This window comes from Tinamus guttatus, unplaced genomic scaffold (assembly GCF_059628265.1).
Source record: "Tinamus guttatus ecotype Peru unplaced genomic scaffold, ASM5962826v1 Tinamus_guttatus_pri_ptg000089l, whole genome shotgun sequence".
Lineage (NCBI taxonomy): Eukaryota > Metazoa > Chordata > Aves > Tinamiformes > Tinamidae > Tinamus > Tinamus guttatus.
Genome location: NW_028288623.1, coordinates 4,011,408 through 4,038,203, shown reverse-complemented (window position 1 = coordinate 4,038,203; position 26,796 = coordinate 4,011,408). Strand labels below are relative to the sequence as shown.

At 41.1% G+C, this 26,796-nt stretch overlaps 1 protein-coding gene across 3 annotated transcripts in view; it reads left to right on the top strand.

Moving 5' to 3' along the window:
* The window catches only part of AMBRA1 (autophagy and beclin 1 regulator 1), a 113,444-nt gene that overhangs the window by 15,647 nt on the left and 71,001 nt on the right, over nucleotides 1-26,796 (top strand). For 2 of the 3 annotated variants that reach the window (XM_088520512.1, XM_088520511.1), the window contains 4 exons: nucleotides 5,285-5,371; nucleotides 11,076-11,255; nucleotides 25,098-25,181; nucleotides 25,715-25,815. In XM_088520512.1, the coding sequence (XP_088376638.1) occupies nucleotides 5,285-5,371; nucleotides 11,076-11,255; nucleotides 25,098-25,181; nucleotides 25,715-25,815 (452 nt within the window). The remainder of the gene's footprint in view (nucleotides 1-5,284; nucleotides 5,372-11,075; nucleotides 11,256-25,097; nucleotides 25,182-25,714; nucleotides 25,816-26,796) is intronic. The other variant, XM_010226427.2, reaches the window with a different exon arrangement.

The following is a 26,796-nucleotide window of genomic DNA, read 5'->3' as shown; positions in this document are numbered from 1 at the left end:
ATATCTGTTTCTATTTGGGAGCTGTTTTGATTCAATCCCAGTGCCAGAATCTATGACTAACCGTAACCACACGGAGGCTGAAATGGGCTAGAAATGTTAGCATACAGGTGTCAGGGTAGATTGTTATAAATTTAATTTTGGAAATCATCTTTTCAGGGAATCTTTAGAACTGCATACTGATTGCTTCTTTATTTTAAGCTTGCATATGAAACTGGTGATAGCTGTAGTGTTTGGCTGTTAGAAAAGAACTATAAAACTTTTATGAAAAAATGAAGCTGTGGAACAGAACACCTGATAGTTTCTGCTTGTGTCGCTTCAATTTACTCTTTGAAATTCTGCAATACATTGCAGAGGTTTCTGGTGAAATATTTCTTTTCCTATTCTTCTGAGAAGTAAAGCTGAAAACCCAAACCAAGGGATTGCACTGGGTGACTTTTTTGTTTAGTGTGTATGTTCAGACTAGAAGGGATCTCTGGGAGCCAACTGGGCCGGTTAACAGTTAATAATTGGCTTGGGTTTGAGGGAGGGTAGCAACGTTATTGGTTAGCTGGAGAATATTCAGCTCACTTTGTGCTTTGGTTTTCTTGTTAAGTTTTGCAGCTTCATAAGAGGAAGATGACTGATTAGAATGTAGTTTTACACTATCACTATTTTATGTTTGTGTATTTTAACTGTAGGAGCATATCCATAGGGGCCAGCAGTCAACTGACTGCTAGCTGTAAATCAGAGGACTGGAAGAGGGATGTAATACAGAACAGTGCAGTAATTTCACCTCTAAATGGGCAGCAGCAGGGGATGCAAAAGCCCTTTTAGAGAAGATGTAAAACCCTGGGAGGAGATTCACATAAGCTGCTAGTGTTGTCAATATCCTTTAGCATATTGATAGTCTCTCTGTTTCTCTCTCATCTTATGCATGTCCTGTAACTTGGACCGGGTTTCATTTTTCCCTTTCAGTAGTGATTTTTGCTGTTTGCAGAGCCAGAGTAAATGAAGGAGCATAGGAAGGATGTTCCGTAGTGATTGGTGTCTGATAGGAAAGGAGGCTGCTGAGAACTCAACACAACTAAACAGAGACAATTTATATCTCCTTGTAGTAATAATAATAATAATAATAAAAGAAAGCAACCCTTCCCCTCACCCCACAATCCCCTTCCTGCTCTTTTAGCAAGCTGGGCCTGCAGCATCTCCCAGGGTGAACAGAATTAATCTTCATCACCACAGCATTGACTGACAACCTGAGGGATGTTAATGTGTGATTTTTTTTTTTTTTTTTTCCCCTAGTGAGCGGGGGAGGAGAGTGGAAATTGCAGTTTCTCTTCTAATTGTACTTTAGATGTCATTTGTGACAATTTCATATTGTCTAGACAGGGATAGTGGAGCAATCACTTTCACAGAGCCTAGTGTTAGTGTGTTGCAGATCTGGGAAGCGAAATGGTAAGGAGGTGAGGACAGGAAGAGGGAGCTACAGGAAGGATTCTGGAGTAGAGCATTACCTTGTGAAATGTTTCAAAAAGGAGGTGCAATCAAGCAGGATGTGTTTCTGGCCTCTCTCTGCATCCTCCTCTGTCTGAAACTGTTACACACTTGGTGGCTAGCACTTCCCTATGTCAGAGCTGCTACTATTCCTCCATGGATCGTCTTTTCCCCTCTTAACAGAATTGCTATAAACCTCAGCATATATTTTGGTGGGATATCAGGGTTACTGAAAATGAATAGTCCTTGACTCTTCTGAGACTGTGGACAGGTTGACAAAAACTGTGTAGTATGCAAGACTCCTAAGGAATGCAACATGAAAAACACTAAAAACACTTTTTCATACTTTCCTTAGGGACAGTAGGTTACAGCATCAGTATCATGAATGCGACACTTTATTGGTGGTCATAGCAATGCATCTGTTATTGAAGCCATTTGTCAGTACCGAATGCATTCAGATCTGCAACTTGGGCCTCAAGAGCTTAGCGCAGAATGAATTGGTTAAATTACATATTTAATTTGTGTCCAGTACCCTGGTTTCAGTACAGATTTTGCATTGAACTTGGGACCAGTAAGTACAGAGATGGTCTGTCTGGATCTCAAAGATTGCACGTTGCCTTTGTTTTGTTTGTACTCCTTTTATGGATTGATATCCAACTATTTTTTGCTGTTAATAGTCTGAGAGAGCACAGTAGCAGGATGATTAAGATTTGGCAAATAGATTTATAATTGGCTTTAACCATTAGCGGTTGCTGGTAACTGAACTATTTTGCCCATGTGGTTTGAATGTAGCTCTAGCAACATGGGTCACAAGCGCCCATATAACATAACCACAGAGGTGATTTTGGTGTTGGCTGCCTTGGGATGCTTTGCTTGAAGGTCATGTTAGCTGAGACCGTTCAACTCCAAGTAGTCAGTGTCCTATGGAGTGTGTTTAATGGAGTGCATTTGTCACTCCTGCCCCCTACACCGGTAACAACAGTCCTTTCCAAGGAGCCTGTCTGATTAAGGAGGTGCTTCCAAAGCAGCAGTTGTTCCTATTGCTTCATGGGGTGGCACTGCAAGCAGTTCAGGTAAGATCACAGGGCTGTGTGTACCCAGATAACTGGACAGTGAATGTCAGTCTGTTGCTCAGGGAGCTGTTGGTTTGAAAGCTGCCACAGAAACTTATAACAGTTTTCAGCCAAGATGTCAAGTACCTTGTAGAGCTGGGCTCTTCAAGTATTCATTTCCAAGGGTCAGCTGGGGTGTAAAGTTGAGAACTGTGGATTTCTTGAAGTGCTCTTTCCAAGCCCTGCAGTCTGCCTCCTGCCAGAGCTCTAACAAGCTAACTCTGATGCATGCCTCCCTCCTGTATTCTGCCTCCTCCTTTTTGCCATGCCCCTCTGGTGCCCTCTGCTTGGTGTACTTTTTTATTTCCTTCAGCTCAGCTGGTGGCTGCTTTCTGAAGACGATCCCTCTAATTCAGTGCTCTCTTCAGGCAATTGTCAGCCTTTGGAAATGTGAGAGAAGTACAGGAGGCGAACACCTAGAGACTCCTTTTCAGCAAAGGCTGCTGGGCCAGGTGGCTTGGACTGGTCATCTCCCTGTGTTGCTCCTCGCTGTTTCCTTTAGTGGTTAGAGCCTGCAGGGCTGCAAGGGGCCGAGGGGGTTTCTGTGTGTTTGGGACTGACACAGAACAAAGCAACTGCCCTGTTTTTGCTGGTTTGTTGAAGCATCGTTTGCAGAATAAGAAGCCACCACTTTGGACTTAGTAATAAAGTGGTCTAAGTTGCTGGGGGGAACACTGCATATTCCACTCGAGCAGCGATGAGGCAGGACTGTGCTGAGTGAGGTGGCAGCCTCCGCACATCAAGGCTACTTGCAGACTGCTGTTTTTAGAGTGCTCTGTTATATAAGCAGCCCCGAAGATCAGACTCTAAAGAAATATGTTGGTTTTGCAATGCCAGTAACCCAGTCGCTGAACTCTGAGTCAGCAAGCTAGAAAGGGGCCAGTTGAATGCATAGAATGACAGTTCTACCAATTTTTATTCCTTCTGGAGAGGGATGGATTAAAGCAGCTTAAATATGGTGCGAGTGTTAGGTTATGAGACAGTGACTTTAGGTATACATTATAAAACTGTTCTGCTGTTTGTTCAGGATTTAGCTGCGTTTGCATTTATTGAGTTCTGTGCTTGGAGAGGGAGAGAGGTTTTGGTAAGCCAAGATGAGGCATGATGAGATCTTCCTAGGGAGCTAAGAACTTCCTAGTATCTACTGGTTTTGAAGGTTAGAGCTTTTGACTCAGTAACCTGGGGAATTAATTCATCTCAAAGTTTAAGAGATTTAATAACTGTTCTTGAATAAGACAAAGGGTTGCCAAGCAACTTTTTAATTTTTTGTATTTTTTTGCCAGAAAGGAGAGGATTGCTTATCTTCTGTAGAGTCCCAGTATTTTGTAGTAACCATCAACTCTTTGCATCTGACATGTGCCTTTCCTAGTAACTTGGGCAATTTCTTGCTGTTTTCTGTATCCTACATTTATAATGAGATGCGGAAGGAAAATTTTTATTCTTGGAAAGCAATACTGAGCTGCCTTGAGAGGCTTTCTTTTCTTTCTTTCTTTTGGGAAGGAGTGAGAGAGGGAAAAGGAGAGGAATCTCTGATTTGCATTTCTACTATATTTATCTGAAAAACATTCTGGTTTGCCTTGTGTTCAACATCTCTTTTCTCTTGTGATGTTAAGACTTGCTGTCAAGAAATAGAAAGTTGTACATGGATTATATCTGGTCTATCTTCCTTCTTTTCTGAGGAGATTGATGTTTACTGTCCTGCATGGCAATTGGTAGTTGCAAATAAGGAGTGTGGGGCTGAGACTGACTGATTCCAACCTCTTTCTCACCAAGTGTGTGTGGGGGGAAATAAAACAGGCATGCTGGTGGATCTCTGGCTTTCCAACCATAACAATTTTTGCTTGAGTTACCAAGACTGGAAATGAAATTTAGTAGGAGTGCCCAGGCAAAAAGCCTTAAAAAGGGGATCTCAGCAGCCTTTGGTAGTTGATTTTCCACTCTCTACACCCACCCCAACTCAAGTGTGCTGCGAGTGTTAACGTAATGGCTGCAGCAGGCTTGAATGAGTCAGGCTTGAAACAAAGCCATGCTCTGCTCTGTGACAAGAAGCTAGATAGAGGTGCATGTAGAAGCCAGGGTGGAGGATATGTTCCTTCTCTATACTTACATTCTCTCTGTCGTGACTCAGACTTGCTTCTCACATATTCAAGCTGTCTGGCTGCATTTGCGTACATTACTTTTTGGGTGAATATTGGTATCCTTTCCTGTGGTAGATTAAGATATAGAGGAGCCCAACTTTTTTTTTTTTGTGGATAAAACCCTCTTTTTTTTCTGAGCTTTGAGACTAAATTTGAGTAGGCAGTAAGCAGTGGGTTCTCATGGTCCTTCGCCCATTGTGTGTGTGCTATTTTTGAGTTGGTAAGACAGATAGCTAATACGGGTGTAGTTTTGTTAACCTGATAAACTGAGATAGTATATCTCCAAAGAGAACTAGCATCTCCATCTTTTTTTTGAAATTTGGAAGCAGGAATGGGAACACTCTTTCCTATCTGAGATGCTCACTCTCATGTATAGTGAGAATATTGTGATTCGAATAGCTGTGTAGCAAAAGTCTTATGTTATCATTTAGTGGTTAAGTATGTTATAGAGTTCTTTGCACCAGTGATAGAAATATTCTTAAGAGATTTCAGAAAGTAGAGCATGATGAGAGGGATGATCCTGACTGGCCTTTGATTTCGCTATTTGTTTTTCTCTTTTAGGAGGTTGCTGGAGTCTTCCCTCATTTCATTATCTCGCTATGATGGAGCAGGGTCCCGGGAGCATCCAATCTACCCAGATCCAGCCAGGTAAGAACAAAATGCTGTCTCAAAGCACTTTTGTTTCATACCCCAAAGCATTACTTATGTGTAACTCTCAGAATTCTTGGAAATGGTCCTAGTGTTTCGCCTATCTCCTTCTGTGTGACTTGTCATGGGCAGAGAAGGCAAACCAAAGGAGAAGATGCTGTCTGATCTTAGAGTGAATGGGGAAAAGAGGAAGAAATTGCCATTAAAGTTAGTGCATAGGGATTTGTGAAATCATTTGGGATGGAGAACACTAGGTGGCAAGCAGGTGCAACAGTAGATGACATGAAATCAATAAATTTAAAATCTCTTTTCAAGAAAACTGAAGCAAAAATAGTTAATTTGAAAGTAAGAGAGAATGCAGTAAAAGTAGTTAGGAGTTGATGTAAGCAGACAGCATGCTTAGAAAAATGGAATGTCTCCCTAAATGTATCCATGTGAGATAGCATAACCAAAGTGCTAAGTATACTTAACTAAGAACGAAATACTGACAATTATTTCTGAAGAATCGTGAATCATTGACATTAGACATATAAACAACTGTAGTGCTGCTTAATACCCAGAAGAGGTGGGAGTATTTCGCAGGACCAGAAAAAGCAAACATGATAGAGTTATCAAAAATGGAAAGAAGTGATCTTTGCAGTTACCACTTAGTGTATTAAGAAAGCAACAGATGGGATAATTTGACCCATAGACCTTGTCAGAAGGGATAATAAAGTCATGAACAGTAAGAAGCATTGGAAACTTTCAAAGACTAAATCGTGACAGATCTGCTCTCTTAAGTGGATTTAGCAAAGCTATGAAAAAGTAAAATTCAGTAGGTGTAAAATGCTTCTGATTTAGCCTGTTAAGGAACCTCTGACATAGTTGCATGATTTAAAGGCTACTGGAACTTATCATAAAGGGTTTACAGGAATAACATTGTTTGAAAATCAGGTATCTCTGTTGAAAGTTGTTTCTCCCCACTAATGTGTTTCAGATCACTGGTGACAAGATCTGCATTTTGCTATAGACTATGCTGTATGCACAAGTTCTAAAACAAGAGGCTGTGTTGTGAACAGCCCACACAGTGTAGTTACTCTTGTAAATAACTCTGAACTATCTCTGTGCCGATAAACCTCTGTAGCGGTGATTTTTCTTTTTTCCTATCACAAAGCAGATTGCTCTAGCATGGTAATTCAAAGCTCAGAAACGGTATGAATAAATGAGATGCAAGTAAGATGAAGTATGTGTGTGACTTCCGTGTAAGGTCCTGAAGACATCGTGAGGTTACTGAGTTTTGGCAGTGGAATATCTGAATTGTGTTGGTAGATGTAAAAGCTTTCTACATAGCAGCTGATTAAATGACAGATAGAGACATTGATTTACCCGGAGAGGTGAAAGTGAAATATTACAAATAATGAATTAAAAGAAGTTATGATATTGAGATCAATTTATGAATGCCAAGAGCTGTTAAATGCCTGTAAGTGGACAGTTCCTTATTTTCTGGAATCCCTGTTCTAACGAAGAGAGATTTCTTCAGTGAAGTAGTTTTGGCTTTCCAGGTGCTGCATTTTAGGAAGGAACAAAGAAGGAGGGTCTGCCTGGATTGCTGTTCTCTCTTAGCCCCCTTCCTCCCCCCAGATCACTCCCACAATGAACCTTATTAATGTGTATGAAAAGGGAACGTTCATGAGACATTTCGTAGCATAAGGAACATTGTCAAAATGCTCTTGTAGCAGTTTTTGCTTGTAGCAGTTTTTGAACCGAAATGGCGTTCTGCACATGGAAGTTCAGCTTCCCTTTTTAGCTTGTGGTTGTAGCTACGGCAGTCTGAGTTTATAAAAAGCTTTGGAAGAAAAGGCCAATGTTGAATCCTCCTCTAAGGGGTTTAGTTTGTTCCATTAAGTGTTGCTCTGTCCTTTTCAAAGATGAGATACATAGATCTAATCAGCATCAGCTGAAGGTTTGAGTTGGGTAAGATCAGTGTGTTCCTCTATAAAACTAACTGGTGTGCTAGGCTAATAGGATCTTTTTAATTGTCCTTTGACCTCAGTAGGAATTGAAGGATATGATTAAAAAATAGCTACTGCATTTTGAGTTTTTGGTAGCATCTAGAATTTGTAACAGAAAGGCTGAGACCTCCAGATGTCCTTAAAAAACAAAGCGGAAAAAGTGAAACAAAGGTGAAATAAACATACATATATCCTTAAGACCAAACTGTTCCCAGTGGAATTTTTTAAAACTTCATGTATATGCTGGGGATCTTAAGTGTTTGTTTTAGTTAGTTTTATTTTATTAAACTTTTATGCTGTGTCTACTGCTTCTGAGGAGTGATGCTTTATTTGAATAACCTAGGTCAGGAATGAGGCAGAGAGAACACTTTTAAGTTACCTCAAATTGGGAAGGATGGTGCAGCCTGCTGCCGTCTTTCTCAGTGGCCTCACTGAACTTCTGTTAAGGTCAGCTTGGCTGTTACGTCATTCTCCATAGTTTTTACACTCACTAAGCTCAGAAAACTGAAGCTGCGGAAGAATTTACCCTCCAAGTAGAGCTGACATTAAAGAATGCTCTATACTAATACATTTTAAAATAGATTTTAAAATGCTCTTAGACTACATCTATAAAGTAATATAAATTTGGAGTGTTTAGTAGATGAGTCTCTAGGCAAATCTAAAGGACTAGTGCAGTTGATATGAAAGGTACCCGGCCCTCAGGCTGATGTTTTGGCAGTCTCAAGTGTTGCCTGGAACTTGAAGGTCTCAGTGGAAAGGAAATGACTAAAAGTAGTTATTTATATAAGCCTTACCTTCAGCTCAGGGGTTAGTGATAACTATGCATCTGTGGTAATAAGCAAGAAAATTAATAACAACCATCAGGTAACCACTTTAGAATGTGTTTGCTGGCTGGGAAGCATTTAGAGATGTAAGTTGTGATGACAACAGCAAACACCACAGCCAACTGCATCAAGGCTGGGTTCGATGAGCGGCATCACTGTTTCTGAAATGCTAGGAAATTTGGAGATTTGCAGAGCAGTGTCTTACTCTTGGATGCAGATGTGCCACTTCTTGTTATGTCTGTTGCAGGAAGCTGGACCCAGACCTTCCCCAGCTCTAGCTCAATTTGTGTCATTTTTATTTTCCTATGAAGATTCTAAAATGGGGAGGGTGAAGAGAAGCAGCCTTTGCTTTAAAAAAATGCTGCTTGTGTATAGAGCTAGTCTGTTTGGATATCTGACTGACGACGTGTCCTATCTAGTAGCTCTGTTATGCTCGTGATGCCATTCAGAGCAAGGTATTTGTGCTTTACTAATGCCATCAAAACATTCCTTCGCTTCCTTCTCTTACAGGCTCTCCCTGGCCAGCAGCACTGCTCAGTGAGCTTTCTCTTATAAAAATGCTTTCTCCCCTTCCCCAACAAAAGCGCTACCTCCCCATGAGGTCCCTCGCTGGGCAAGACAGGAGCTGCTGGGTTCTGGCTTTTGCCCTGCAGGTTTCTGCCCGTTTGGCACCTCGGTCCTTGGCAGCCCTGTGCTGGCGGGACGGGCTCTCCTACTCGGAGAGCTTCACTCGCTGGGGTCCCAGCGCCTCAGGGAGCTGGTTAATTTAGCTCTTGTGATTAGAAGCACAGGTGAGAAATAAGTGAACCAAGCAATATGCTTTGACTGGATCATGTTTAGACAGCTGATAGGCTAACTTTGGTCAGGGGCTGCTTTGCAGCTGTGTTAAATCGCTGTCTGATAGGCAGAGTGTTCATTGTTAGCCAGCCTTTCTTATGCCACTTTGCAGACTTCTCTGTCTCCAGCATAGCTAAACCTCTTCTGCTGGCTCTGATGCGGGTTTGTTGCATCTATGTTCATTCAAGGACAGAATCAGCCTGATAAATACCCCTTTTTTCCCCTTACATGTGTCCATCTGCAAAGATCTTTTCCTATTCTATTGTGTTGATTATGTTTCTTTCTGTCTCTTTGCATTTGATGCAAACACCTTTTTCTGTTTATCAGATTTAAGCTTCTTGTCTTCCCTTTGGAAATCATCTTTGCAATCTGTCTGTTTTGCATAACATGTGCTGTCAGGAAGCTGAATTTGGCCTCTGGTCATCCATTATTGCCAGCTTTCATTGCTTAGTCTTTCTTGCTATTCAGACAAGAATGGTTTTGCTCTCTCTTGTGATGCACAGCATATTTTGAGAAGACTAAACATCTGCAGATCTCATTCTTCATAACCTCACTTAGTTTGATGCTAACAAAGAAAAAGTTTTGGTGATTAGATTCCTGGGCTGATGAGACTGTTTGTGTTTCATGGTGTTGCCTCATTTCAATGGTCCTTTCTGTCATTCTCTGTGCATCTCGTGTTATGGGCTTCTAAGGAATACACAGAGGCCTGGCATATGGAAAAATCCAGTAAAGAAAATAGCTTCCAGAATACTGGTGCATTGTCATAATGCCTTATTTTTCTTTCTTACTTGACCATTCAATCTTCAGGGAAGTACAGTGAAGTACATATAAGCATGAACAGCTGTAATTTGTCAAACTGTGCATAAAAGATCCAGGAAGAAATGAAAACAAAGCACTTGTGTGTGATTTCCCCTCCCGCTTTTGCTGCTTGTTGACTAAATATTTAGATCCTTGAGCCTGCAGACTCTCTGCTATATCTGCCTTTTTATCAAGGTAGCAGTATGGTACAGGGAACTTACCTTCAGGAAGAGGCTCTCTCTTGTTATCTGCATGAGCTGTAATTCTTTCTTGCCGCCTTCTTTTGCTATATACTCTGAACACGTGGAGGAATGGGAGGCTGAATGCACTTGATCAGTTTCTGCAGCCAAAACATTAATAATCCATCCTTTCAAGAGATAGTACACTCCTCATGCTGCTTTAGGGAACACTCTCAAAATGCTATTAAATGCAGTTTTCCTTTGAAATATGATTTTAAGGATAGTAGCAGAGCACTTTATCGGACCTGATCTAGTTGTTTGTTGCTCATGTTGATGAATGAGTCTACTCATATATACGCTACATCTCATTCCCAGTACTTCCCTATAGAAGTACTGAGTTTTTTTTTTTTTTTTAGTCATATTATCAGGGATGATTGCCACTTCATATTATCAGGGATGATTGCCACTAGCTGTAGTGTAACAAAGCGAAACTATATGATATTGGCCACTATAAAGTTGAGCTTAACCCTGGGGAGGCTTCATAAAATTGCTAGTGTACAAAATCTCCACTATTAGGATTATAAAGTTAGGTCAAACTTTTCTTCCCCGCTTGATATTTTATGATGCTCTCCTTTAAGTACAGAACAGCAGGACCTTGATTCAATATTTGTGTGAAGACTGTTGCTGCTTTCCTCTTCATATTGTAAGCAGAGTTTAGACTGAGTTTGGGCTTAAATTTTAGCAGGGATGCTTGCTGGGATTAGTTGTTTGAACTGGCAAGAGAATGAAAAAGGGAAAGACTCTGAAGAAACAGTGGAAAAAAACTTTTCTGTGCCATGGACTCTTTAGGTAATATTTTTTGTTTGCATGACAGCAGAATCATGTGGGAGTGTAATTTATAGAAGGGAAGTTGCACTTGCTTCTTTATTTACCTCTGCTTTAGTCACTGTTAAAATACAAACAACCTATTTTGTGTTGTGTTCCTATTGTCCTGGAGCTTGGAGCTCAAAAGGAAGAGTAAGACTGGCTGTCATTCTCTGCTCTTGTAATGAGTGTCCATCTTTCTCCTTCTCAGGTTGTCTCCTGCTGCGTATTATGCTCAGAGGATGATCCAGTATCTTTCCCGGAGGGACAGTATTCGTCAGCGCTCTATGCGATACCAACAAAACCGTCTCCGCTCTTCCTCCTCCTCTTCCACTTCAGAGAACTCAAGCCCTTCTGTAGAGGGAAATGATCTGGAATTTGAAGATTTTGAGTAAGTGTGTGCGCTGCCTTGCTTTCTTGCTTATGTTGTCAGTGCAGCAAGACTCTATGGCTTCCTGTTACTTAGCAAGGAAAGACATCTCAGACTTCTTAAAGGAGCAAGATAAATTAAATCATTCAATCATGAAAGCAGTGATTGCTACAAATGGGCCCCCATCATTTCTGTTACAAAAATGAAAGGTGCCTTTGGCATGTCAAGCTATCAACCGACTTAAAGGACTGGTATATAAAAGCCTTCAAATCTTAGGGTAAAGCAGGAACCACTAAGAGGCTTTGCCAGGCTTCAGATCTTTGGTCTAAGGCTGTGGTAGGCAGCCAATATATTCTGTTTCTTTTACTTGCTGTAACTGTAGAGTCTTGTCAGATTAACTGAAGTTCCTGGGGTTGCTTTGTGGGAGACTTGGTGATTGTGAATCAGTGTCAGGACCAAATTTAGTTTGATCAAGATCCAACTTAGTGATATCTGACGTGAGTTAAAATCCTCTCTATCAGCAGAACAGAGGATACGAACTTTTAAGTCTCTCTTCTGTGATTCCCTTTGAATATGGGATTTTCCCCATCTGCTTTAAATATTTGACCTATTTTTTCCTTCCTTTGTGTATATTGTGATTAAAACATAGGCTGATCGTGACCATGATCATGAAAGTAGTCTACAGAGGTACTGTAGTAGGAAGGTGTGTTTGGCTGAGGGAAACTGTGAGCTTCTCAGAAGTCTGGGCTTTTATGCTGCTCCTGGCAGAGCATGTTGTGAACTACCAGAGCATTCGTGCTCACTTGCTGCAGGGGCACAGAATGAGGTGGCTAAACCAAAAAACCTGTGTGTCAGCCAGGGTGATGCTAAACCTCCCTGTCATTTGTGTGAGGGTGAAGTCCCTCTGTGAAGAGCACCGGTAAAACTAGTTTAAAAAAAAAAAAAGAAAAGAAAAAAAAAAGACACTAAATTAATCTCTTTCCAACTTTTAAAGTGGTGACAGAATTTTTGGGGGAAGGAAGGCGGATGTTTTTTTTCTTCTCCTGTGTAGAATGCTATGCTGTGAAGTTGTCCTTTCATGCTCTGGCAATTAAATACTCAGAAGTACAGGGTGAGGGAATGTCTTTCCCCTGTCATTGTGGCCTTGCTTATGTAAGATGTAAATGAGGGGGGATATGCTGCAGAAGAATCACTGCCTAGTAGCTTTTAAAAGCAGCTTTGTGATGTGGAGAAGCAGAAATGTAGTGGCTGCTGGGCCTGTTTTGTGAGGAGGGTGTCTAGCAGCTGTAATATTCCCATTATTCTGTCCCATTCATTTGGGCAACTTGTTCTGCTGGGGAAAGAAAGGATGGCAGCTTCTCCGTTCAGAGCCAGGCAGATACCTTCAAAGAAACATTTTCCTCTGCAGATAATATTCATGCAGTAAGAGCACTTGTTCGGGAAGCAAGTCAATCAGCCATGCTAAGGTTCTCCTTTATTTCATACTAATGGAAGAAGATATTTTATTCCTTACTGTGCAGTAGTTGAACTTGGTGGTTGAATGTTCCGTATTGAACAGTGGCCTTCTGTTCATCTGGGATGTTCTGTTTTTTTCCATCTCTGCTTGGTTATCTCTTCTGACTGATAACACGAAGCTGCTGTGTGGGGTCCTTTGAGCTGGAACTTGTCTCATGGCTCATTTGACTTCTGCTGATGCTTCACAATGAGTTTTTTCTTCGTGCAGCGTCCTTTTCTTCTCCCTTGGCTCCTTCACCCCTTCAACTACTTTGTTTTCTTACCTAAGCAGTGTCATTTATTTTGTTCTGGCATCATGTACACGCTCTGACTTTCCAGCCTTTCAGGCTTGGATATAGGAAAGGGAACATTCTACTCTGCATCCAGCTGTCTACAGCTCCTGCTTTTTTCTCCCAGAGTCTGGTGAACTTTGTCTGATGTAAAAGCGATTATCAGTTTGTCTTGATGATGTAATTGGTAAATATTATCTTCCCCTTTGCTCTCCTCCTAGAGATCCAGGAGAAAGGTGTAAGTGGCAATAAATACCAATTAGTCTTCTTGATTGCAGAGCAGGGAGGGAGCTCTGAGCTTGCACAGGGTGTCGGGGGCCAGACCTTTCTCTGCTCTCGTGGGGTTCTAAAGGCTTTCCCGCTATGGTTTGTTGTTAAATCTTTTAAGCTTTGCCTACCAAATGAGCAAGTAAGGGACACGTGAGACTTGGCCTCTGCACTGTTTCTGCACATAGGGCCTGTAACACTCGAACTAAAACCTGTCCTCCCTGCTGTCAGTCTCCTGATGCCATTTTCTCCAGACTGTGTTTCAGGAATGGAATTTTATTTGAATTCATCTGTGAATGCATTTGATTTGTGGTAGTGGTAGCACTTTTTTTTTTTTAAATTGGGGATTAGTAATACCCTATTATTGTGCTAGCTGTTACTGGGGAGGGGGAAGACACAAGCTTTACCTGTATTATTTGGTCTAATAAGATGTTATCTTTCTACATGCGCTACCTGTGTTTAATCTGTCACTGTTGTCATCTTACTGCTTATTAAATACAACTGACAACTGTAAATGTAATCATGTGTGCATCAGAGTGTTTTATACAGGTTGTAATCTATATACAGATTATAATATAAGGTTGTTAAGAGATGAATTGATATGAGTGGGTTTTTAGGTTAACTTTAGCAGAATCCTAAGCTAAAAAGAAAAGGCTTCTTGTATTCTGGTATAAAAGTTTCTAAATGGAGAATGGCATCACTTTATTCTTCCAGCATAATTGGTAAAACCAGATTTTTTGTAGACGAGTCAGAGAAGCTGAAGTTTCCAGGTATTTTTGAGTGTCCTGTCGTGTTTGGAACACACAATAAATTATTTTTTTTTATTTATAAAGGCCAACCTGCCTTTACTTCAGCAAATTCTACAAGCTTAAGCTCTTGGATTGAGTTTAACTTGGTCTCTTCCAGAGATTTCCATTGGTCTGAAACAGCTCTGGCAGTGGGGTGATCTGTACTGTGGATGAAACTTCTATAACTCCTTGGACATTAAAAACGAGTTCTATTCATATTGGAGTTTTTATCAGTCACCACTATCATAATGTAGAGATGTTTCTGCAGATGAATTTGGACTGTCTCTTTCCTTTCCTGTCTGCTGTAAGCATGGGAAGGAATCTCGGTTCCTTTTGTGTGTCAGACTGAAAAGCAGATATTTAGGACAGAGCACCACGCTGGTGTCTGGAAGCCTTGCTGAAATCCTCTAGTGCAGCTCCATACGGCTTTCAAGCGAAGGCTGAAGGTGTGACTGTGCCTGACTCCTCTGTCTGCTTTTTGAAGAGTGGGCTGTCTGGTAGCATATAGATATGAAGAAGACTAGCGATTACACTTGTTTAATGTCTGCAGGGTTTTTTTTTTTCCCCTTCTATCTTCTCCTCCTTGCTTTGCCCAGAAGGATCAGTGCTGGAATAGATCCTTGCTAGTCTGTGACTATGGCACAGTCACACAGTCTTTGCTGTATTACTGCTGTACGACGAGAAGGGCTTTACTTTGCAGCCTTGCTGCAAAACAAGGAATCTTGTTTTGGTGCCTTACCTTCTTGATTTGTTTCTGAAACACTACTAAACACTCAGACTGAGAATCTCACTGCTTGCAGGTATTGCATTCCTGTGACCTTAGTGAGTACGGTACTTCTGTGAAAGCAGGCTGTGGCATTGGGGAGATGATGATTCCGCTGTGGAAAGCGTACTAGGTTTAATGTAACATTTTTTAACCTTCTTCGTCAAATTTAAACCCTTCCAATTAAGGCATGCTCTGGATGTAGATCTGTTGGATTCTCAGATTAGTGTCTTGCAGGGATCTCTTATAAGTGAGTAAGATACACTATGTCTTCACCATTCTTGCTTGTCTTATTGTCATTTTTGCAGCTGGAGGAGCAACAAATCTGTGTTACTTGAGTAGTCTCTTTTCTTAAAAAGTTCTAAGATCTAAATTGAGGATGATGAGCTCTGGCTAGATAGATATTCATGTGAGAGAAATTGCTCTTCTCTGGAATGTCTCCAGTTAAAGCATCTTTTCTTGTTAGTTTCTTTTGTGTAAGAAGCTCAGTGTGTGGATAGGTACTTGAAATTATTAACTAGCAAATTCTTGGAAGCCGTGTTATCTGAATTGGCACTATGTGATGAGAAAGTGAAGGGGAGTTGTAGTGGCCACAAGAGTATGGTTATTCAGCAAAGTATCTGTTTGGATAGTTTAGGTTTTTGGGTCTGTTCTCTTTATGGCTTGTCAAGTGGAATCACATAAATGATTTGGGAGGGGGTAAGAATTTGTATGTCATAGTACAAATAAGCATGGTTTTTGCCTAATGGCCAAGACAGCTTGGAAAGTTCAGTGAACAAGGAGAGAGAGGTTTGAGGTTACCACTTCTTGAAGTAGTTGCTTCCCCACTCTTTTGAAGGAATTCCATGGTTATATTCATATCCAGTCTTTACCCCTTCAATCTTACCATATCTCATTGCTTCCTGGAGGCACAGAACAACTGGAGCATGAATCTGTAGAAGTGCAATCAATTCACAGTGCACCTGCTGTTTTGCTGTTTGTGCACATCAGCTGCACAGAGTTCACGGGTAGAACTCTGGTGACTTTCTGTCTTTTTCTTTATGAGGCTAATCTTTGTCTTTGCTGTCCTCCTTCACAGCTTCTTCAGAAGAAATTCCTAAAAGTATGAACGAACTTTTCTTTCCAGGAGAAAACAGAGGCTAGAGTAGCTAAAGTTTTGGCGAGACTTGAGAGTTTTGATTTACAGTTCCAGAAAAGCAACTAAGAGCAGCCCCCTCTTTTTGGAGGGAAAACCCAGAAGTGAGCAAAGGGGGTTATTCTGTAAGGTAACTTGGTCACCTAAATGTATTTGTTGAGTTGGAGAGAATGCCAAATACCCTGCCAGGGCAGAGTGAAGGTGGGTAAGAGATCGCTTGATCTCCCTTTGGTTTGTGTTTGACTTAGTGATAGTCAGGTAGCTTATCCAAACCACACTTGTAACCTTTGTCAATTGATGGTCTTATAAGCATTCTAAAATAGATTAGGTTTTTGAATTCCCCTCCTCTCTTCCCTTTTTACAGTTTCCATTCTGGTACTTACTTTTTGAGGTTAACAAAAACGTTGTAGAAGCGATGTGTAAGAATAGATGTGATCTCTACCTGCTGCTTGAACGTTAGTTAGATATCTGATAGTTACAGATCTTTAGGATCCTTGGTGCACAAGTATACTACAGAAAAAGTAGCAGTTGCTTTCTGGAAGTCTAAGATGTGACAGTTTGTCATAACTGTCTCTCTTGCTTGAGCCACTACAAATAAAAATTGTGTTACTATTTTGTTACCTGAGTTCAGATAGAGGTATTAAAAGCAGGATTGCTATTTGTTGCATTTGTCTGCCTTTGTTTTTCTCTTTCCAAGTGCTTTTTATGTATGCAGCTCTGCCTTTAATGTCGTCACTGCCATGCCTGTTTTTCAGTTCAAATGGTTCTGCCTCACTGGTTTTGAAGTTCCTTCCCAAAAAGAGCTTTCAAGGCAGACTGAATTTTGTGGAACTTAGCAGTCACGTTTTGTTCTTTTTGCTAAAGATCTCTTGAGCACTTAGCATTGGGTTGTTGCTTCTAAATGCATAGCAATTTATGTTAATTATGTTCATCATCTTAGACACAGTTGCCAGTTAAGAATGCTCACAAGTCCTGGATGAATGGGAGTGATAGTGACTCTATACTTTGAACTTCACTTTTTCAAGGATTAGAGTCTTAATTTGGTTTATGATCTACTCGGAGTAGCCTGGAGCTTCATTTTCTGTGTTATTATCTCTAACTTTTGTAAGTCTTATTTTGGTCTCCTTATCTCGGTCTTAATGTTTAATACTACTGCCTGGACGTAGCAACAGGCAATGACTATTTCCTTTTAGCTATACTCCAGAGTGTTGCTAACCTCTCCAGAATAATGTTCTTTCCATTAGCTCAGGCTACAGAAATGGGCAAGTGTCTTCGCAGGAGGGTGGTGAAAGAGTTGAGGGCCTTCTGGAAGCTGCCAGCTGCCAGGCAAGCTCGCGTTGTGTTGAGCATCACTGCTGGCCTGGGCTTCTCAAGATGGGATCCTTCCCCCATCTCAGTTTTTCTGCCACCGAGGCTACTTAAGGGCTGAGCTCATTCTTTTTATTTGGTACCTGTGAAATAATCTTAAGACACCTGATAGGTGTCTTCTGGCATTAGAGTAATTAGGAAGCAGGCTGTTAGAAGACTGTTGCTGGCCGAGCAGAGCTGGCAGCAGTTAGCATCCTGCAGACGTGGAGGTCTAAAAGAGTAGGGTTGATTGTGCAGTTATGTTTTCACCTGTATTTCTTTTGGAAGCAGCAGAGTGATAGTGGAAAACATAGAAAAAAGTGGTGTGTACTTCTGACCCTCAATTCTAGTATTGAATGCTGATGAAGCAGCTGCTTTATGAACTGTATTCGATCAACACCAGTTGTGAAGCTTCCTCGTGGTTAGAATTAGCCATGGTGAAGTTTTCCCTAGTTATGTTCATCCTTGAATAATGTAGGAAAATACCTAATTAAAGGGTGATTTTTGTGTTGGATGTTCCGTTTTTATAACATATTGAATCTAATGGTTTTCTTCATGCTCGTATGCCAGTTCTAACTGGGAAGTAGAGATTATCTACCTTCCTCTGTCTTCTGAAGCTTCTGTTTTCTAGTGATTGACTGTAGCTGTGATATCTGTTTGCCTTGTTCTAAAAGATGCCATCAATTTATGAGCCCACCACACAATGAGGTGGTCAAAATAGAGGCAGCTGGATACCTTCTCTGTGCCTAGGTAAGGGTGAGTGCTTCGCTGCAGTAGTTCCAAACTGGTCTTTTCTCTGAAGCAATTAATCCTCTGCATGTAACAGGCAAATGCTACTGTTTCTACTGTTTCTCTTGACCAGATGATCAGTCTTCACTTATGTGCTGCGTCTCTGAAATACTTGATCTTCTGAAGTGCCATTATTAATCTTTTAAATTAATTTCTCCTTGATTGATCCTCTTAAGAGATAATCAAGACGAAGGACTTAAAAAAAAAAAAAAAAAAAAAAAAAAAAAAGTTTAGTAACCAGCTATTACAGAGCTACTTCCATTTTATCAGAAGTTTATCTGGTAAGTTGCTGAAAGATTTTTTTTCTTTTCTTCTGGTGTTCCCTTAAAGTTACTAGCAAAAGGCTGCCTTTATGTTCCTCAGAAGAACATGTGAAAATGGAAAAGCACCAGGTCTTGACTTACCTACCTTCTTTATCAATTGCTGCATGATGTATTTGGCTAGTTCGGGTCTCTCCAGCAGAGCAGCTCCTTACAGTTTCTCTGCTGTTTTTATTCTTCAACTTTGGCTTCCATTGGTACACTTGGGATTGTTTTTACAGTCCTAATACATTTCCATGCCAGGAAAGGTGTTTTGTGTGGGAGATGCTTCATTTTGCTTAATTTCTTGGTTCCTTCTTGTTGCATCTTTGTGTCCTGCCTTAAGTACTGCTCCTTCAGTAATGGTCATATCCTTCAAACATGGGTAGATAGATTTATACCTCTCATTTTTTACTAGATGATGCGTATTCTTTTAAATTAGTGTTTTCATCCTTTTAAAGTCTGTGGATGCCAATGTTTGTTGTTTAATGTGCTTAATGCTCCCAACGTGCTTATTTGTACCTACTTAGAGAAAAAGAGGTCATCTTCAAAGAGGGGTAGGACAGTTCTTCCACTTCCTCTGCATCTTTTCTTTTAAACAACTTTCTCGTTTTGTAAGATGCCTTTGTCATCAGAACCATGCGTAGAGTTGTTTCTTGATCATGGGTTGAGTGTGCAACTCCTCCAAGGTTTAGGGATTGGGAGCAAAACAGAGTATACAGGACAGAAACTTGATGTTTTCATTAACAGACTAGTCTCACTGATCCTGAAGAAATTAATTTGACTACCATGTCTCACTGCAGAATTATAACAAGCTTGCTACCTTCATTTTTTTTTTCCTTCTGGGATACCTGCACCTAACTGAATATTCAGAATATCTAGGTTTTATTTATTTTACGTTTATTTGTCAGAGGCTTATTTCTTGAAAATGCCCCTAGCTTTCCCTAACGTTTGTAGGAGACGCTCAGGATCTTGCAGAATCAGGTGGACAAATAAAAAGGTTCTGACATCAGTGGATAAAATTGGTAGGTAATTTTCTGTTGTAGTGGTCACAACACTACATGTCCCTTACCCATCAATGTGATCCTCCAAGGTGGTTCACGTTTCTAGATTCACAAAACAATGTAATGTATCTTTTCTATTTATTTATTATTACTTTCATACTCTCCGTGAGCGAAGCACATGATTTGCTTTGTAGGCCCGTGCAGCTCTCGTGAGGATACCCTGCACAGGATGTTTCCATTTGACTCAGCAGAGAATCCTGAAAACTGCATGGTCTCAGGATCTTTCTTAATCCTTTGGTAGGGCCAATTTGATAAGACATCCTTCACATACCTTCTCTACAGAACCTAGGGATAGACTTGAGAGAATCAATTTGTTCATATCAAAATCTAAATAAGCTGGTATTTTCTGGTAGCTTCTACTGAGCTCCTGATATGATCTGTATGCTATTCCTGCCTTTCCAATTCCTATCTCTTCTTAAATAACCTGCTGCAATCATACACACTTATAAGCAAGTAAGTGAAAATGTTTTATGCTTGAAGTACTGAGGAAATATTTTATTCTTTCTGTTGTCATGTAGAGAGGGTGCAGCTGAATCTTGTGCAAATGCTGCAAGATATTAGTATCTGTCACTTAACAGATTATTTAGCATTCCTCTTCTCCTTAAGTGTCTAACCTTTTTGACAGAAATTGATTTAACATTTTGAATTGGATCACATGAAACACTATCAAATGCTGAAAATAATAAAGGAATTGGGTTGGCATAATCGGCATATCCGATGGCATAATCGGATTCTTAGGAACTCTGGAACTTGCTGGTGCTGGTTCTCCTAATTGAATGACTTTTCAAAGTGGCCACTGTTGACCTAGTTCTCCTGCTACTTTAGTCAGTGGGAGTTTTAATGTTGACTCTAATGGGAACAGTTAGGCCAACAGATTGCATTAGAAATCCCATGCTGTGTGTGTAATTTCACTTCCTAATACAACAATCTCTAAATATTAAGAATAATTCTTGCCAAGATATGTGTTTTTCCGTTTCTAACAATCTTGACTACATTCTGCTTTTCTATCTTCTATATCCACTCATTTGATTAATGTGGTAGCCAATTTATCTGATGGAAAGAACGCTTTTTCTCCTAACTTTAGGATGCATAGTGCTGCATCTCCATCTTTCTTTTCAGAGCTGTCACTGCTGCTGCATTTTTTCTGCATTGTCAGTCTTTTCCCTTAACAAGCAAACAAAACAGTAGCAGGAGAGAGAAAAAAAAAAAAAAAAAAAAAAGCTTTGGCTGTCTAATCCAGTTTAGGATGAATCTGCATCCTTTCTCTACTCTTTTAAAGCTCCATCAACCTCATTGAATATGTTTGAATTCCTATCTTTTCCTGCTCCATTCTGTGTTAGTGTTAACTTAGTGTTCCCTTTATCTCCCCCAGTAACTCTTAATCTCTGCATTTTCATTTTGATTTGTCTCATACTGGCATCTAAGCAGGTTATTCATGAGCAGAATTGAGAGCCAAACTCTTAGGAAATTATTTTGACCATTTCTTGGTTCTTGCCATTTTTCTTCTAAACCAAATTAGTCTGTTCACTGATTATGGTATTAAGTTGACTGTGTCACTTTGCATGCTGATTATCTGTTTTTTTTTTTTTTTTCCTCTGTTGCTTAGTGGGTTGCTGAATTTCTTTCTTTTTTTTTTTTTTTTTTCATTGCAAAACCTTCCCTATGCTATTCGCATTTGATGGCATACATGTGACCAAGGATATTCCAGGAAACTTTCTAGACTTGTTGCAGCACTAAAAGTGGCATCTTTTTCACAGAATCACAGAATGAGATCATCTAGTCCAACCCTCTGCTCTAGCAGGGACACCTAGAGCACGTGGCACAGGGTGGCATCCAGACGTGTTTTGAAGATCTCCAGAGGAGACTCCACAACCTCTCTGGGCAGCCTGTTCCAGGGCTCTGTTACCCTCACAGGAAAGAAGTTCTTCCTCATAAGGAGGTGGAACTTCCTGTGTTTCAACTTAGACCCGTTTTCCCTTGTCCTGTCACTGGCCACCACAGAGAAGAGCCTGGCCCCATCCTCCCTATAGTCATCCCTCGGGTACTTGAACATGTTGATCAAATCTCCTCTCAGTCTTCTCTTCTCCAGGCTGAACAGGCCAGGCTTGCTTAGTCTTTCCTCATAAGATAGATGCTGCAGTCCCTTAATCATCTTCCTTGCTCTACGCTGGACCCTCTCTAGAAGCTCCATGTCCCTCTTGTACTGTGGAGCCCAGAACTGCACCCAGTATTCCAGGTGCGGCTTCCCCAGAACTGAGTAGAGGGGCAGGATCCCCTCCCTCGACCTGCTGGCAACACTCTTCTTCATGCAGGCCAGGTGACCATTGACCTTCTTGGCCATGAGGGCCCATTACTGACTCATGGTTAACTTGTTGTCAACCAGGACTCCCAAATCCCTCTCCACAGAGCTGCTTTCCAGCAGGTCAACCCCAATCTGTACTGGTGCCTGGGGTTATTTCTCCCCAGGTCCAGGGCCCTGCACTTGTCCTTGTTGAACCTTGTGAGGTCCCTCTCTGCCCAACTCTCCATCCTGTCTAGGTCCCCCTGAATGGCAGCATGGCCCTCGGGAGTGTTGGCAACTCCTCCCAGTTTGGTGTCAGCTGCAAATGTGCTGAGGGTGCACTCCGTGCCCTTGTCCAAGTCATTGATGAACAAGTTGAATAGCACTGGGTCCGGTACTGGCCTCAGGCCTCCAACTAGACTTAGCTCCATTTTTCTCTATTTATAATTTATCTTTTTGTCTCAGTTAAGTTTGCAAGAAGGTTATTGTCTTGGCTTTCAGAAGAGACTTTTTACTGTTCTGAGGGATCCACTCTTTCAGATTGTGTTATGGAATTAGGTCGTATGCTGCAAATCATTATCTGATGCATCTGTAGGAAGATGACACTAGACAGAAAGCAGAGTGTGAGATCTTCACTGGTGCTTCAGAGAACTTTGGGAATTTTTCATTTCTTGCAGGAGTGCTTCACACTGGCATGCCAATCGTGTTAACATCTGCTCTTGTCCCTGTTAGCAGGCTCTGTGCAGTACAGAAATAACACAAAGTGCCACCCATCTTCACTGAGCTGTAGGGTTTTTTTTTTTTATTTTCCTTTTTAGAAGGTGCAGAAATAATCTTCAGCTGGCACCTCGGCTGTTCCAGCTTCTCAACTGTCGATGCTTAAAGCACTCTTACATAGAGCTGAGCATGAGAGTTTAGATGTAAATGACACTGTAAATTAATGTTTCAGAGTACTTGTTTGGTAACATTGCTCTTTCACATAGGCAGCTCCAGGATTGTGTCTTATGCTTTCCTTATGGACTGTGGTAAATGAAAATTCTGGCACGCTCAGAGGATAGTCACTGCTTCTCACTCCAAATCCTGTGACTTGAGTATAGGGCAGTAATAATTTGTCTCTTTTGGGGATGGTTTGAGAGTTGGATCGGGAAAAAATAGGTTATGTCTGTTATGGTGAAAATGAATAAAAGTTTAGTCTATATTTTTTCTTGTATAGAGTTTTTGTGGTGAAGGATGTATATTCAGTGGGCAGTACAGAATCAGTGCTCTCCCATAAGAAAGTCTAGCTGATTGGAAAATGTGTCCAAAATTATTTCACAGATGGTAAGAACTTTGGCTAGTGGCATTAAAAAAAAGTTTAATGAATAATTAGTTTCATTAGATCTCTTGACAAATACTGTGTAGGGGAGACTTTACTTTTTTTCTGTTTACAAAAGCTAATTCTTTATTCCTTTAAAATCTCCTGTGGAAAATCTCTTTAACTGGAAGATTCTGCCTTGTGTATTCCTATTCTTCATCTTGCTGCTATTTGGCTGTCGAGCATCTTCTAATGCTGGTAAATGTCCAAAGTGAATGCAAATTCTCAAGGCTGTTTTGCTCCTTTACTCGCAGGGCTGCATATCAGCATAGTTTCAAGAACAGTAACAACACTTTTTAAAAGTGTATTGCCTGTCTGACTTCAACTGCCTTTTACTGTGTGGCAAGATCTGGAACATGACGCTTCCCGTTCCCTTTAGCTGTTTCTCTTTGGCAGGAAAAGTTGATATGTCAGCATTCGACTTCACAGTATTCCCTCTGTTATTGATCCCCTTCTTAACAGGCTGGCGGCCTCTGAGGAAAGAGCAGCAGCAGCTTTTGCTTTGCTGATTTGAGGAATCCTGCTGGTTTCACAGAAACCTCAGGGCAAGGTGCTTTGTGTCTCTTGGTTGCAAACTGCAAATGCTGCATCTGCAGCGAAATGGGAGGAGAGGTGGAAACTTGAGCTTTGATTTTAGATTTGGTTTTGGTGGAATAGTTTGAAATGCTAATGAGCTTTGCAGAACAACCTCTGCTCTTGTGTTCTTGGTTCCTCAAATGTGTGGGAAACAGCCACGTAATGGACTTTCTTCTCAGCCCACGTTTCTTGCTCACTGACTTTAAAAAAACATCCCCACATGCACAGCTTGCTGGAGTGGGTTAGGAATGTGCTGCTGGTGTCTTGCAGAAGGAATGCTTGGTTTTCTAGTGATCCTAAGGCTCTGCAAATAATATTCTTGCCACAACTGTCTGGGAAGGAGAAAAGTACCACTCGATTACAAATGGGGGTCTGGAATCCATGGAGAGCAGACTTGCCGCTTGTGCAAGGTCGCATAGAAAGGAGATTTCTAAACTGAGAATAAAGCATTGGGGAGGTCGGTTCCAGAGCTCAGGAACTGATGATGGAGTCCTGCTAATTTCCTTGCAATTTTAGCCCCGTATGTGTATAGGTAGTATGTGACATATGGATGAAGTATTAAAGGAGTTTTGTTGTCTGGGGCCTCTGGTGGTTCCTGCTCAATCTGGGGCCATTGCAGACATTAGGTCCAGTCTAGCTGAGTTTTGAGACCTCCAAGGATGGCGATTCTACAGCCTTTCTGGGTAACCTGTTCCAGGGCTGTGCTGTCTTCCTGAGAAAGAAGGTTGAAAGTTTTCCTGTCTACTGTAGGACCATATATACTAGAGCCTTCCGCTTCATTCCCACAAGAATTTACTGTGGGAAAGAATGAGTGATTTCGAGGAGCTGTACTGATATCACCTAATATTTCTGACTTTCCTGGAAAAGCCTGTGAAGTATAAGATTATCTTAAGCTATGATGGCACTTAAACTAGATCTTACAGGAGGTCAAGAGAATAGTCTCCAGGTTATGCTCCATTACCAGCACTGCTGGAAATGAAGGACTAAAACTTAACAGATCTCTCAATCTATGAGAAAATTCATTTCAGGACTGTGATGTGGTTGCTTTTGCTCTCAAAGTCCAAATTCAAATATTTATTTCTTCAGAATTGTTGTTGACTTTCTGACTCTCTGCAGTTTGATATTTTTGAGACACTGTCAAAATGTGCAGAAGATGTATATTATTTCTTGGGTGACCCGTATTTAAAATTTTAGGAGTCTTGGGTGTAGCAAGCTGTATGAATTCAGAACTTTAGAATCATATGATTCATGCAAGAGAATCATTGAAACTCGCTGGTATTCTCGAGATGTCTAGTTGGTATTGCTGGATTTTTCTTTCTTTCAAGTTTCCTTTATTGCATAGGTTTTTTTTTTAATGTACAGTGCATGTGTTTATATGTATATATGCGTGTATATATAATTTCTTTTCTTTTGCTGAAGGGACAATGGAGACCGATCCAGGCACCGAGCTCCCCGGAACGCCCGCATGTCCGCGCCATCGCTGGGGCGCTTTGTCCCCAGGTAAGGCTTGCATGTGTGACATTGAAAGAGTTGGAGTGTTCAGAAGACGCCAGTTACACTACAGCTCTATGGTACTTTCAGATGTTTTGCTTTTTCTTGCACTGGGATTCTGTTTGCTTGGTTTGCAGTTGTTGCAACCTCTTTGATGACAGGTTAGTGTGGTGGTTTCGTTCTTTGACAATTTGACAAGGAGAATTTTGTCTTAGCCATTGTTACATGCAAGCTGGGGCTGCGGTGTGAAGGCAGAATAGAAGAGAAAGGAAAATCTCATGGGATTCTTAGCAAGGCTTGCTGCTTTGCAATTAGAAAGCTTAGTGGTGATCTACACAGCCACATTGATTGGAAAGGATCTGATCAGTAACTTGCCTCCTGTTTAAAGCACTGAAGGGAATAGCTGAGCAGAGGAGTTCACACTTCTGTGCTATACCCTGCTGCAATTCAGTCCTGTTCCCAAAAAAGTTGTAGTTGCTCTCCAGAGCTCTAGTGCTCTGGGATTTTTTTCACCATATAAATTTCCTCTCTTTATTTTGCAGGCGCTTCTTGCTGCCAGAATACTTGCCTTATGCTGGGATTTTCCATGAACGTGGACAACCTGGCTTGGCCACCCATTCCTCTGTCAACAGGGTTTTGGCAGGTAATGAGATTTTCTTGTTTGGAGTATGGTGTGCATTAGTGGTGTTTTTTAAGGAATCTGTGTGTGGAAGGATTGATCAGGAGACCTCTAATTTCAAGCACTGAGGTATTACCCAAGTCTCTTGAGGGAAAGTCCTCTTTAGAGAGGGCTGCCAGAGAGTGGTGAGGTTTCATCCAAGTGCTTGGGCACTGCAGATTCCATACTCCAAAACGTGTGTATCTCTGCATGAATCGGGGAGGGCTGCTCTTAACAAATCTCCCTTTGTTTAACTTCCTCCCCTGTTCCTAGATGTCTTTTTCTTAACAATCTGACAGACTAATGATCAGCTTGCTGCAAGTCCTTCTAATTGAATTATAGGGTGCCTTGTTCGTGTTCCGGCTGGCAAGATGCAGACAAGGCAGTGCGGGATTCAATTAGGATCTTAGTAATTGCGCATTAAGAGCTCTGCTGCCACCACATACAGCACACAGGCATTTGGGAAGCCTGAAAGGGCAGGCAGAGGTGGGGCACAAGGGGGAACTTTGGAGAGAAGAAGGAATATGGCTATTTAGCAGCTCATGAATGAAACCATTACGGATGGCATCGTTCTTGAGGGTGCTTTTTTGGCTGGGTGTGAATTTTTCTGTAATTAACCCCCCAGTGCAGCAGAGTCATCTTGGAGCTTAAGGGTGAAAGAGGGAAGACATGGGACAGTTAGGTTGGGATGTGCTTCTTCTCCCTTCTGTAGGTAATCACAAAAGCATCACTAGAAGGATTGCTGGAAGGCCTCTGAAGAGGCTGTGCAGCCCGTTCCCTTATCTTAAGGCAGCATCAGCTATACCTGAACCATTTTTAATAGAATTTGTCAAGACTGTTTTAAGAACTTCCATTGGTGGAGCTTTCCAAAACATTTCAATGTGGACTTGTTGTGATTTTTTTTACATGGCTAATTTAACATAACAGTATTTGTTGTGGTGGCCATTTATTTATTTTTAATACAAT